Below are 12184 nucleotides of genomic sequence, written 5' to 3' on the forward strand. Positions count from 1 at the left end.
AAGCCGATCACGCTTTATATACGACAGCACGTCCGCGCGGACTGTCGATCGCTTTTCAGCGATATAGTTCAAATTTAATATGCTCGTCGCGCGGCGATTACATTACCGAAAAGGCAGAAAAACCTCTAAATATATTGACTTTGAAATCGCGATCTACCAATTACGTGTTACAAACCTTCTTCTGTTCGCGTAGCGAAGATATACGCGAACAAGACATCCGTGCTATAATTTAGGGCGGATTTTTCTTTTACGGCAATGCCCTTCCGCCCGATGCCTTTACTTGGTTTCCGGCAACCTTGGGAATCGCGCCGATTATCTTAACACGATTCTGTGATGTGGTCTGCTGCTGCTGCTGTTGAAGTTTGTTATCGCAGAATTGCGGTGGTGGTGCAAACACCAGTACTTCTTGATCCTGGCTGCCGGCGGACGGACCTGCGTTGAATTCCGGCGGCGGCGGCACAAACAGATCATTGTTCTGCTCCTCGGCATCCGCCTCGATCGGCGGCGGCAGTTGCGCCAGGCTGACCGCGTGCCTAGTCAGCAAACCGCTGCCCCCGTAACCGGGTCGTTTGGTTTGACTGCTCTCCTTGTCAATCGGGTTGACACCGGTAGTTAGCAGAGCCGCACCTCCCGAATGCTGATTGCTCTCCTGATTGGCTAGATTCCGCACAGCGGTGTCGTCAAAGCCCATCGGCGGGCCCACCGGCACGTCCTGATCCGAGCTAACGCCGCTCGAGCTATTGTCGCCGTCCTCGACGAGCGACTGCTGCGTCTGTAGCAGGAAGTCGTTTGGATGGCTCTTGGACGACTTAAGTTGCGTGCGAACCTTTTGGATCTCTTCGACGCTGAACGAGTGTGGTAATGAGCCGCTTCCCGACGAGCTCGAGCCGGACGTGTTGGAGTTGCCGGATGTTTCTCGCGTTGCCTCCAGTTTTTCCCGTGCCGCTGCTTTCTCAAGCTCCTTCGCAATTTCTGATTCACCGTCCTCGTCCGTCTCGTCGTCCTCGCCTTCGTCGTCATCATTCTCCGACTCTGATAGACTGTAATCTGGCTCGGGAATTGGCGGCGCCGAATTAGACGGCACAGTCGTTCCATTCGCGCCGGACGCGATCGACGAAAGATTCGTGACGGACGAGCTGGAGTTCAAGACGACGGTCTTCTTTTTCCGCTCGCGGATACCAGCCGTGCTGTGACTCCTAGTAGTCTTCAGCGGTTGCGCGTACTGATTGTTACCGTTCCCATTGCTGTTCATGTTGCCGACATTGTTGTTCAGCGCCTGTTGACTGCCGGTTGGCTTAAACATCGTGTTGTTTGGCGGATTGCGCAGACTATGAGATTTCCTGAGATGCGGGCGGTTAGCCGGTAAACTGCGTGAACGGTAACCGACGGTCTTCATGTCCTCCGGCGAGGCATATAGCTTTGCACTATTAGACGGTCGGAAACTCGACATCACTCCATAACCACCTTCGACCGTGGCCGCCGCGAGTTCTGCAAAAACAAACGAGGATTACGATTCAATTACTTTAATATACAGAAGCAAAATGGCGGAAAACTTCGTTTATTACCTTTGACTTGCTGGATGTGCGCCATGTTATCATAAACCGAGGCTGGAGTGACGACATCCGGCACGTTGGCGCCGACATTCACTTTGATGACTTGCCCGACTGGCGGAGGTGGCGGCGGATGATTCGGCGGTGGAAGCCCGTTTCTACCGTTCAAGGTATTCACATCTTCTTGGCTTCTATGGCACTTGGGCGCCAGAAGAGACGAAGATTGCGCTTGAACGTTAAGATCCGGCGTGCTGTGGAAATCTCTGTGAAGATCGGAACCTCCGCCCAAGCCGCCAAAGAAGCGTACTTTTGATTGCGACTGTAAATGTAAAGGACAAGTGGTTCGTACAGGCTGCAACTCGCGAACAGTTGACGTCATCGCCTTGATAATTCGCAAAATTCATTAATTTTTTTTTTTTTTTTTATTAAGGAATTGCAATTTACAACTGGATCGGTGAAAGGATAAAGAATAGAGTACAACACAGAAAGGCACAGAAAGAAATATTGGAGAAATATGATAACGAAGCATACTCCTGCTAAGCGTAAACTCCAAACTACCGTAACTACCGCTAACCCACTACCATTACCATTGCTTGCTTACGAAAGATTATCTAAGTGTTAATGCTGTCGTATGCTGCGAAGAATGTACACGTAATAAGATAATGACGTATCGTCTGTCTTCCATGCTTACAGAACCAATCCCGAAGAACGACTTAAGGAACTGAAGGAAATCGCAAAAACTTGGTTAAAATGCAAATGCGCAACTGGTTAATTATACTTGAGGCGTGAACACGAAGCACGTAGGTGGCACCTAACGCCCTCGCGGACGTCAGATTTCTGTTTCATTTAGCAAATGGCTTAGTCACCTGAAATCATGCAAGCCACGGACGAGCTAGAAACAAAGTATTTTGGATCAGTAATATAAGTAGTGGTCCTCGTCATCTCGTCCGCACCAGGACCGTCCCTTGCTGTGCGTTCGCACCGGCTTGCGCGCAAACTATAACATACATGCAAAAGAAAAGAACCACCATTACCATTGCCCAAAGAGAAGAGAGGAGGATTCACCGAACGCCAGACGACTCTTTCGAACGCTGGTAGGCATTTTTTTAAAGGGATGTGTCCTTAACCGCCAGGTATTAATAAATTACTATTTGATGTAGGTACCATAAGAGAAAAACGAGCAGAAAAAAGAGAAATGTTTATTTAGAGATTAGGGAATTATTAAAAGTAGCTATCTAAAGGGAGAGTTCGATCAAGCTACTGGATGAGATGAACAAACATATTAACGTCCATTATTAGGGCAGCTTTCATCAAGGGGACTTAATTTTACCTTATATAGGGAAACGTTAAAAAGAGAAACGCGAGCGCTCTTTGTAACTTTGAGAATGTGGCGAGTCATCCTTACTTTGCCCTTGCGCTTCATCTCCGCTACGCTCGCGTACACCCTGCCGGTCTTAGCAGGCGACGACGGATGTGACTTGGTTGACTGACCAGTAGTCTGAAAGTGAGACGAGCTCATCATGGACGAGCTGTACTGACCACCGGCGCTACCCTGCTGCCGCTGAAATAGTTCCTGGAAGAGAAATTAAAGGACGAAACTGAAGCCTCGGTTTCATCTCGTGCACAAAATGCCATTCAATTCGGAGATAACGAGCGCACGGATAGATTCAGTATAATCGAGCGAGCGAGAGAGAGAGAGAGAGAGAGAGAGAGAGAGAGAGAGAGAGAGAGAGAGAGAGCACGTTGCGGTGCATGTACAGCCCGCAAATTGAGGCGAGAGATAATTACTTCGAGTTCCGCAGCGGTAATCCTGCTGGACGTTGGACGCGATCGGATGCTGGCCGTTCTCGGTTGCACCGGAGTGTTCTGACCAGTATTCGATCCGGTCGAGGGCTGCTGTGGCATGTGAATCGATTCCGCGCTGCTCGATTTTGCACCAGTCGACGCGATTTCGTCGCGATCATCCCTTTCACCGCCTCCTTCTGCAGGAGAAACATGACAAATGTGTAGCATCGTGTTTATTCTTATGTATGTAATCTTGCAAAAACGGAATTTAATTTATATCTAATTTATTACCTAATCCTGCGACCATCGATCGCGCCCTCGCCCGGCCCACGCTTAGTGTCGTCTTCGGGTCTCTCCGTGGTGGTACGGGAGCCGGAGATCTGCCGAGCGTACCACCGATCACTACATTGGTGTTACCCTTACGCGGTAAAGTCGCATATTGTCTCTGGATAGGTTGACTAGTTGGCAACGCGGCCGCAGATTGAGAATTCGGAAGACTAATCACCGGCGAAACCACTGTCATTCGCACCAACTCTCCCGATTTCCTGATCAGGTCGACTACGTGTTCGTGAGAGGCCGTCGTCACGTCCTCGCCGTTAATCTGAAACATTCGTAAAAGAATGATTTCGCGATTTAAACAATATAAAATGTTATTACATATAAAATTATTAGATTAAATCAATATCCGCGATATAATCTTACTTGAATAAGAAAATCTCCTTTTCGGAGACCCGCTAAATCGGCCACACCTCCTTGATCGACGTCGTCCAGATACTGTAGCGCCGGATATCTGGCAGACGGCGTTAGCTCCATTAGCGGCGAAGTAGCCTTGGCGCCGCGCAACACGAACCCGAAGCCTTTCCTCGAACGATGAAGAACAACAGTACGGGGTTCCGACGTGACGCTGAAAATACAAAGATACAATTGGATCTCGCATTAACCGTAGGATAAGAATATTATCGAACATTGAACTTACGGCTTCTTTAATCTAGGCGCAGTAGCAAAGTATTTATGCTGCGACTCCCTGCGACCTAGAACCCGATTTCGTCCGTCCCTGGCGGGTTGCGGGCCCAGAGGTATGTTTGTATGACGCAGCCTGACTTCCTGAACACAATGTGCGGGAAATAGACCGGTACCTTGTCCACGTAGAATCCCTTCCAAAAGGCCGCAATCGGTGGCACCGGTGACTGTTAAAAGTAAAGAAACAAAAACACGCTTGCTATCAGAATAATATTTCTGGACGTTACCTACAAAACAGAAATCGAGAGAGACAGAGTGAGACAGTCATCATCCTACATCACGGAACATGAGAATAATTACGGGAAACACATGGAAAATCACGAAACATCGCTCGTCGCTGTCAAATCAAAGTCAACGAAGCTAGACGAGAAAGAAAGAGAGAGAGGAGTACGTTTGTTGGATTGCCTGATGGTGTACCTTCAAGGATGTCTCCTTGATTGATAGTCAGATGGCCAGTGATCCCGCTGTTGTAGCTCTCCACGCAGACAACCGTCGTACCGGGAATGGATAATGAATTGGTCGTGTCGGACTGCGAGGTTCCTACTCCGGAACTGTCGCTGATCACGTCGGACGCCGTGTCGCCGAGGCTCTTGTCTAGAAATCGACAACGGTCAGATATACTCAGCGTGATACCTCATGTTTGATCCGCATCGCCTTACGATAAAGCCGATAAACGCCATGCAAGAAATCGAAACTTCTTAAGAAAGACAGAGAGAGAAAGAGAGAGAGAAAGAAAGAATAGCTAACTCTTAACGCTAAATCAAAACTTCAGCGTGTATTTGGCCTTAAAAATAAATAAATTAATAAATTAATTCAATTTGATTCGCCTAAAATGTGCTTTACGACGGCAATAAGAGCTTTAAACATTGCCAGCCGTATTGCATTTGTCGCATCTTAAGAAGCGGCCTCTAATGAATGTTAAGCGCAGCGTCTTCTCAAGCGAGAAGACCTCGCCCAGTTCGCTCGCGAGGAGGAGTCACTAAATTCAGGATCTCTAATATCCTCGGGGACATCAAAACGGAAGCATGCACGAACCATCAAAGCCAACGTCCGACTAACTCTCATCGTGTCGTTCGACCATCTTTGCGCACCGCCGGTTTTTGGTGGTGATGGTACTACATATAAACATGATGATGTTGCATTTAATAATTGTTTAGTTGCTGTCGCTTTACGCGCGACAAACTTTCGCGCAGAGAACTTGTCCGCTTCCTCGTACCTTCGGGAATAGTTGATTTCCTTTTGTCCAGGGTATCTACGCGTATTTGTGTTGATTTCCGCAGCTTGTGAATCATCGAGGAGCAAATTTTCCTCATCATCGAACAGTGAGGGGAATCGAAAGGAATAGAAAGAAAAAAGAATTAGTGTACCTGTGACGATGCTGGCCGAATCCTCGCCGGACGGTTGATTGCTGCCTTCAGACAAGCTCGAACTGGCCGAGCTGAAAGGTGCTAAGCTCCTGCTGCTAGGCGACGGCGACGGCGGCATCTCCATCTGTGTTCTGTGCATATCGAGGCGATGTTGTAGCTCGAGCCGGTGCTCTTGCAGCCTCGTCAGACCCTCCATTCTCAAGTTCGTATAATTCTCCGCGGCACTCGGCAATCTTGAAACGATGCGTACAACTCTTAGGATACATAGGCGATCGATGCTTCGCACTGACCAAGACGCTAACCAAGACACGTGTGTGGCCCACATGTATCCTTCTTTAGTTAGCCAGCATATGTGATGGTCAGGTTCTGATCAGGGAGAAGCATCGGCGACCGCGAACGTACCGCACGAATAGTCATCATTGCGATGACATATAACTCGAGGCATCGTTTCATATTTTTTAATTTTGCCACGCTTATCCAGTGATCGGCGGTGCACGCGCGACTCTTCATCTAATGCTTACCTCGCGTTAGGATCTCTCAAAGAATTTGGACTCTGGTACTCCGACGTTAATCGGTGACCGTTCTGTTCGGACGGTATTCGGTTTAATAAGTCGTTTCTGCTCGACTCTACGGACGGTACTCTGCCGAGACTTCCGTGGTGGACTGACTCGGTTGACTGACCGATGATCGTGATTCCACCGGTGGAGGGATACTGTTCCGTGGACGGTACTCTGCTCATGCTCGCCGCGACGGTCGGGTACTGCTCCGTGGACGGTACTCTGGTCAGCGTACTAACAGTCGGGTACTGCTCGGAGGACGGTACTCTGATCAAAGTGGCGTCGTATCGTTCGCCGGACAAGGCTCTGCTCAAGACGATGCCGGACGGCGCGTATTTTTCCTCGGACCCGACTCGGACGAGTGTGCCGGACGACGGTGGAGGCGGAGAGTACGGTTGCTCCATGGACGGTACTCGATTCAGGCTCGCGGCGGTAGCGTACTGCTCGGCGGAGGGTACTCGCGTGATACTCGAGTACTGTTCCACAGAGATGGTTCTGGTGAGTGTACCACTAGAGGTACCACCACCGGCGCTAGACGCCGCCGCCGCGTGTTGTTCGGTGGACGGTATCCTGGTGAGGGTGCCCAGATTACTTGCTGAGCAGCTCGTCGTCATCATCGTGGAAGTGCCACCAAAGGCCACCGAGCGCCGCTTCGGGTTGTAACGTGGCGGCCCTTTAAACGGTACTGGAAAATCGCAAGGGTTGCAAGGTTAAGTAAAGAAAGAATTACTTAGCCTTACAAGAGAGAAAGAGAAAGAGACAGGTAAAGAGAGAGAGAGAGAAAGAGAGAGAGAAAGAGAGAGACAGAGAATATTTGTCATCTTCTCCGACGAGCGTCGACGCGGCTCTTCAAGGGCGAAACGTAAAATTGTGTCGGATGGCTCGTTAAAATCGAATGAAATGCAATAGTGCAATAGTGATCGCAAATTATGCCGAACCCTAAACAGTGTCATTTTAAAGACATTATTATACAAAATAATTTAACGTAATAATAATTTAATGTATTAATTTAATCAAATTTTTCGCATTTCAATAAAAAAAAAAAAATTGTAATTTATTAAATTCTCGTTTTAAAATCTAATAATAATTCTGCAAAAAAAAAAAAAAAAAAAAAAAATTACATCGATTACCGCTTGTACTGTCTAGGGTTAAAAATGATTACACATGTAAATGCCGCGTAGTACAACACGGAGACAATGTTTTCGTGACCGAAACATATACCGAACAAATCACTTAATCTGCGTTGAGCGTGTTAAGTATCGCGACGATCGTTTTATACGGTCGTCATTATCCGCGTTTTATCGAAGGCGCGGGTGTTTAGTCGCGTGGTTACACATCGTGTACATTATGTTTGCTGAAGCGAAGAGTTTTAACGTTCGAGCTCTCTCTCGGAGCTCCATTCTCCGCGATCGATCTTCCGGTATCACGAAAGATCGTCGTGCGGGATTTTTGCAAAGCGGATTTATACAAGCGGTCCCTGTGTTGCACACAAGCACACACGCACGCACGCAGCTACGCGCGCGCGCACAATGTTACTTCACGATGATGATTATTGGCTCTCTCCCCGGGTAACCCCGAACAACCAGGTATTGCTCTCGTCGTTTTATCGTGCCGACGTGTACAGGTTGTCTCAGAATCGACGGAAAGCAGACGTACGTTATCCATTGAAATTGAAAATAAATATTTAAAATCATTACTTAATTCTTTTATCGAAGATTTAATTCAAGATGAAAATTTTATCCGGAAGTAATTTTAATTTTCATAATTAAATCGCCAAAAATGTCAAATATATATTCGAAATTTGAAAGATTGCTGAGGCAAAATAGATTCGAATTTTTCACCGGAAACAACGCGTTACGTGTGCACTTTCGTCAATTTCGGGACATTCTGTACAGACGGGAAAGCGGTAGAAAGCCACACACGCAAGGATAACGACTTCATCCTCGTTCCGTTGTATCCGTTTTGTGCGATACAATGTGCTCGAGATTATACGAATAAATCTCGTCGGAATACGTCATGTGCACAAACGATCGACGTCGCCGTCACCAGATTGTCGGAATACGGAATTTCTTCAAATTCCCTTTCAAGCTCCACAGACTCCGACGATCCGTGAGACCACGTGGATTCACAACGTATCTCGAACTACCAAACATTTTACTAATCAAGACATTCTTGCACAAATTCAATGCTGCTAGAAAATAAATATCAATATCGCGTGAAAATATATTTTTAATTTAATTAATTAATGATACAATATTAATAATACAATAGGAACTCTTCTGTCAAAAAGTCAATTTATTTTTAACGCGAAGTTATAAATAAAAAGAAGATACAAAAATCGGAAAGATGAGTCAATATATAATTCTTAATATTTTAAAATTAGAATTTTATTTTTATCGCATAAAATTTTTAAGTTTGAAGTTTATTTATTCGAGAATCGATTCTGATCGATGCATTTTGTGACGCGAATCCGGCAGCATTGATCCATTCGACAGTGAACCAAAGATACAGTACCATTAGTTACTGGAAAGCACAATCTATCAAGAGGTAGTGTCGTTACTTCTTCTCGGTATCACAAATGTACTCGACGTCATATACACGACCATCACCACCAAAAATTCCCATGACATGATTGTAAAAATTTTACGTTACCCGTCACACAGTACAGACACAGGTAAATAGATAAGTACATTAACATACGTACGTCACACTCACAACGCGTCTCGTGTTATATATACATAATTTCAGAGAGGCACCCTCTATATAAGTAACTACGTACCAGAGAAGAGCTACCTACCCAACGTCTACTTCTATATTAGATACGAAAAGAACAGCGTCCAACATGCTCATGCCATGCTCAGCTCTACAATCATGCAATATGAAATGCCTACATCGTATTTTCTAAGCCACGTTCACGTTCGTTATCAGAGATAAGCACTGTTAACTTTGTTACGTCACACACTATCGTGGCCATGTGCGACTTTTTTTATTTTAACAAACAATACCGAGCGAGATATCGTAGTGAGATATTAAAGTCGGAATATGGGACGATATCGCCGATAGCCCGATAAGCGGCGACTACTAGAAGCTTCCGATGTTATTTCAATTTTTATTTCTCGTTTTTTATATTAGAAACCATATTAGAGAAAAATCGCCAAGTCTTTGCCGCTAAACCTCGACGCCTTTCTGCCTGATTAGCGATTTTTAACTTAGTTAATAAATATAACAGTATACAGGAGACACGGTCGTAAACAGGGGATTAGAATCGGACAGTCATGTTGATCAGCCGTCGCGGGTGTGGCAAATGAATATGGAGAAACCTCGACGAGAGTAATGAGATTACGGTTATCCGTCTTCCGAGCCCGTTCGTCCCATTCGTGATCCCGGAAGGACCGATCCTGTCGGCGCCGCGTTATTATCGTTCCGCGAGCAAGGGTCGCCGAGAGCGACGGAACAATGTCCGGAGAGAGAAGCAAGAACGCAGAAAGAGGGACGTAAGGGGGAGGAGAACGAGAGGAAGAGGATCGTCAACGTCTGTCGTTTATTCTTGCGGCATCATACCTCGACATCTTCCGCGCCCGGATCCTCGCGCCCCCGCGTTTCTCCTCCCCCTTCCCCTTTTCCTCATCGCGAGAGTCCGCGATTTTTGACATTTCGTGCGACGTTCATAACTCACCGACTTCCTCCGGCTGATAGTTCTTGATGACTTCGGCGAGCTCCATGTTGCCGGCAATCACGGCGACTTGGTACGGCGTTTGGTTCGCATAGTTGAGCGCGTCCTTCTGCGCGCCCCTGAAGAGTAGCTGACGTATGCACGAGGCGTCCGTGTTATTCACCGCGCATACGTGCAACGGCGTGTTACCGGACGCGTTGCGCGCATTCATGTCAGCGCCGTAGAAAAGCAGGTGGTCCAGATGCTGTACGAGATTGTTGCGACACGCCTGCGGGCATACGACGCGAGTAGGCGGGTATTAGCGGCGGAAATCATTCAACGTATCGTTCAATTGCATTCTTCTCAATTAATCCAAGCGTTCATACGAATATTATTCTACGCGACATTTCGTGGACAAAATTTTACTTTACAAAGAAGTAACGAGTTTTAAAAAGAATATATAAGAATTGTGATTAACGATGAAATTTAAAAAATATACTGGTTGTTTTTAATTTTTATTAAAAGATAATAAGGAAATGAGAGAACCAAATCTTTTCTCATCAAGATTCATGATTCATAAGAATATTCGCAAGAAATTACTTTTTTTTTATATTCTTCCACTAATCCTTTATTATCTCTACAACGTGCGCAAAAACTATAGAAAAAAGAAGTACCTGATGAACTTCCTGCCAGCCCTGGAGATCCTGCGCTCCTATTGTCGCGTGATCGTGAAGCAACGTCTCGCAAAGCATCGGATCGGTCTTGTGAATGACACTATAGTAAAGCGGCGTCAGGCCCTTCGTATCTTTGTAGTTCGGACTGGCGCCTAACTCCAGCAGCGTTTTCACAGCCTCCAGACTGTTTCGTTCAACGGCACGGTGCATCGCCGTTAAACCCTCTTTCGTTCGATAGTCCAGTAAAGCGCCACCATTGACTAACGCAATTATAACTTTCGACGGTTTTTTCAAAGTGGTTGCCAATGTCAACGGCGTCTCTGAAATTAAGAATAAAAAAAAAAAACTCCGAATTTTTCTTTTATTTTCGCAATCGCAAAAACAAAAAATATTTCTCTTTTGTAATTTTAAATTATTTTTATATAGTTGAAAATATGCAATCGTAAAGTGTCACTACTAATCCCCTTGCGATAGAATGATTACATAAATTTATTTTACGATGACTTCTTTTTTTTAATATTTTAGAATGTGTTGGTAGTTGATGAAAATCACGCTGTACGACTGCGAGTTGTTTTAACAATTTTTCATGCAATTGCGCACGCGTATTACCGCCCGTTTCCTGACAGTGGAAATTAGGATCCAGCCCTTTGCTGCACATCTTCGCGATCTTCTCAACCTGACTGCTCTGCACATAATCCAGCAACCTCCGCAAATTCGTCCTGGTATGCATAGCCTTGAGTTGTTTCTCATCCAAATGCAGCATCTTGTACACCCGCCTCTTATATTTGAGCTGGAATTTATTTGACAATAATGACACTTATACTATCGAGACGCGGCATTTCAGCGACTATTATTACGGAACGGCTATTTTAATGACGCTTCGCTTTCCATCGTGTAAAAGCGTAAAATTCATTCTCCGTAAAGCTAATTATTTCCATATTACACGATGATATAACAACATAAATATATAAAATCATAAATTACGTTGCAAAATATGATATATCCAGAGATATTTAACTGTGACTCTTATCGTCGCGTGCAATTTGTCGCGGTATAGATTTGCAGTAGCTCCAGTAGCTACAGTACTTATGCAAATATATCGCGAGAGAGAGAGAGAGAGCGCCGAGCGTGGTTATCATTATCGTTAAGTATATCTCATTGGCGGGTATCGTCTCACCCGGACGGCCATATAATTGCTGTTTCTTATAATCTACTGAACACGAATACATTCGTCATTTCTTCGTTATCGATGAATACGCAATAAACCGGATGTGACATAAGATGCGTAAAGCACTGAAAGAGGCTCCGCCTTCAGGAAATTGAACCAGACTACCCTCCTCTTTTTCTTCTATCGAAAATTCAATCCGAAGCCGTCCCATCTTCCCTCATCTTTCTTACATTGTACATCTTCTCTAGATTGTAATACAATTTTTATTAAACAAAAGCTATATACGGAAATTAATAATAAAGCACGGTTCTCTCGTCATTTATTCGCGTTTCTGGCGCTTAATTTCTCCGAGATTCTCTCTCCTCTGTAAAATATATCGATGTAAATTTATATGTAGCATTTAATTTATAT

General features: G+C 45.4%; 1 protein-coding gene across 12 annotated transcripts in view; it reads right to left on the minus strand.

Annotated features, from left to right (window-relative positions):
- Positions 1–6: 6 nt before the first annotated feature.
- The window catches only part of Prosap (SH3 and multiple ankyrin repeat domains prosap), a 121291-nt gene continuing 109113 nt past the window's right edge, over positions 7–12184 (minus strand). For 5 of the 12 annotated variants that reach the window (XM_070295192.1, XM_070295191.1, XM_070295195.1 and 2 more), the window contains 13 exons: positions 11215–11395; positions 10606–10925; positions 9956–10220; positions 6244–6964; positions 5723–5955; positions 4773–4949; positions 4312–4582; positions 4038–4239; positions 3627–3936; positions 3339–3532; positions 2956–3123; positions 1566–1869; positions 7–1488 (listed from right to left, as the gene is read on the minus strand). In XM_070295192.1, coding sequence (XP_070151293.1) covers positions 248–1488; positions 1566–1869; positions 2956–3123; positions 3339–3532; positions 3627–3936; positions 4038–4239; positions 4312–4582; positions 4773–4949; positions 5723–5955; positions 6244–6964; positions 9956–10220; positions 10606–10925; positions 11215–11395 — 4587 coding nt within the window. In that variant the 3' untranslated portion in view covers positions 7–247. The remainder of the gene's footprint in view (positions 1489–1565; positions 1870–2955; positions 3124–3338; positions 3533–3626; positions 3937–4037; positions 4240–4311; positions 4583–4772; positions 4950–5722; positions 5956–6243; positions 6965–9955; positions 10221–10605; positions 10926–11214; positions 11396–12184) is intronic. The other 7 variants (XM_070295202.1, XM_070295196.1, XM_070295201.1 and 4 more) reach the window with 5 other exon arrangements.

The sequence above is a fragment of the Polyergus mexicanus genome, unplaced genomic scaffold (assembly GCF_030449975.1).
Source record: "Polyergus mexicanus isolate NDT 795.1 unplaced genomic scaffold, iyPolMexi1.0 SCAF_4, whole genome shotgun sequence".
NCBI lineage: Eukaryota > Metazoa > Arthropoda > Insecta > Hymenoptera > Formicidae > Polyergus > Polyergus mexicanus.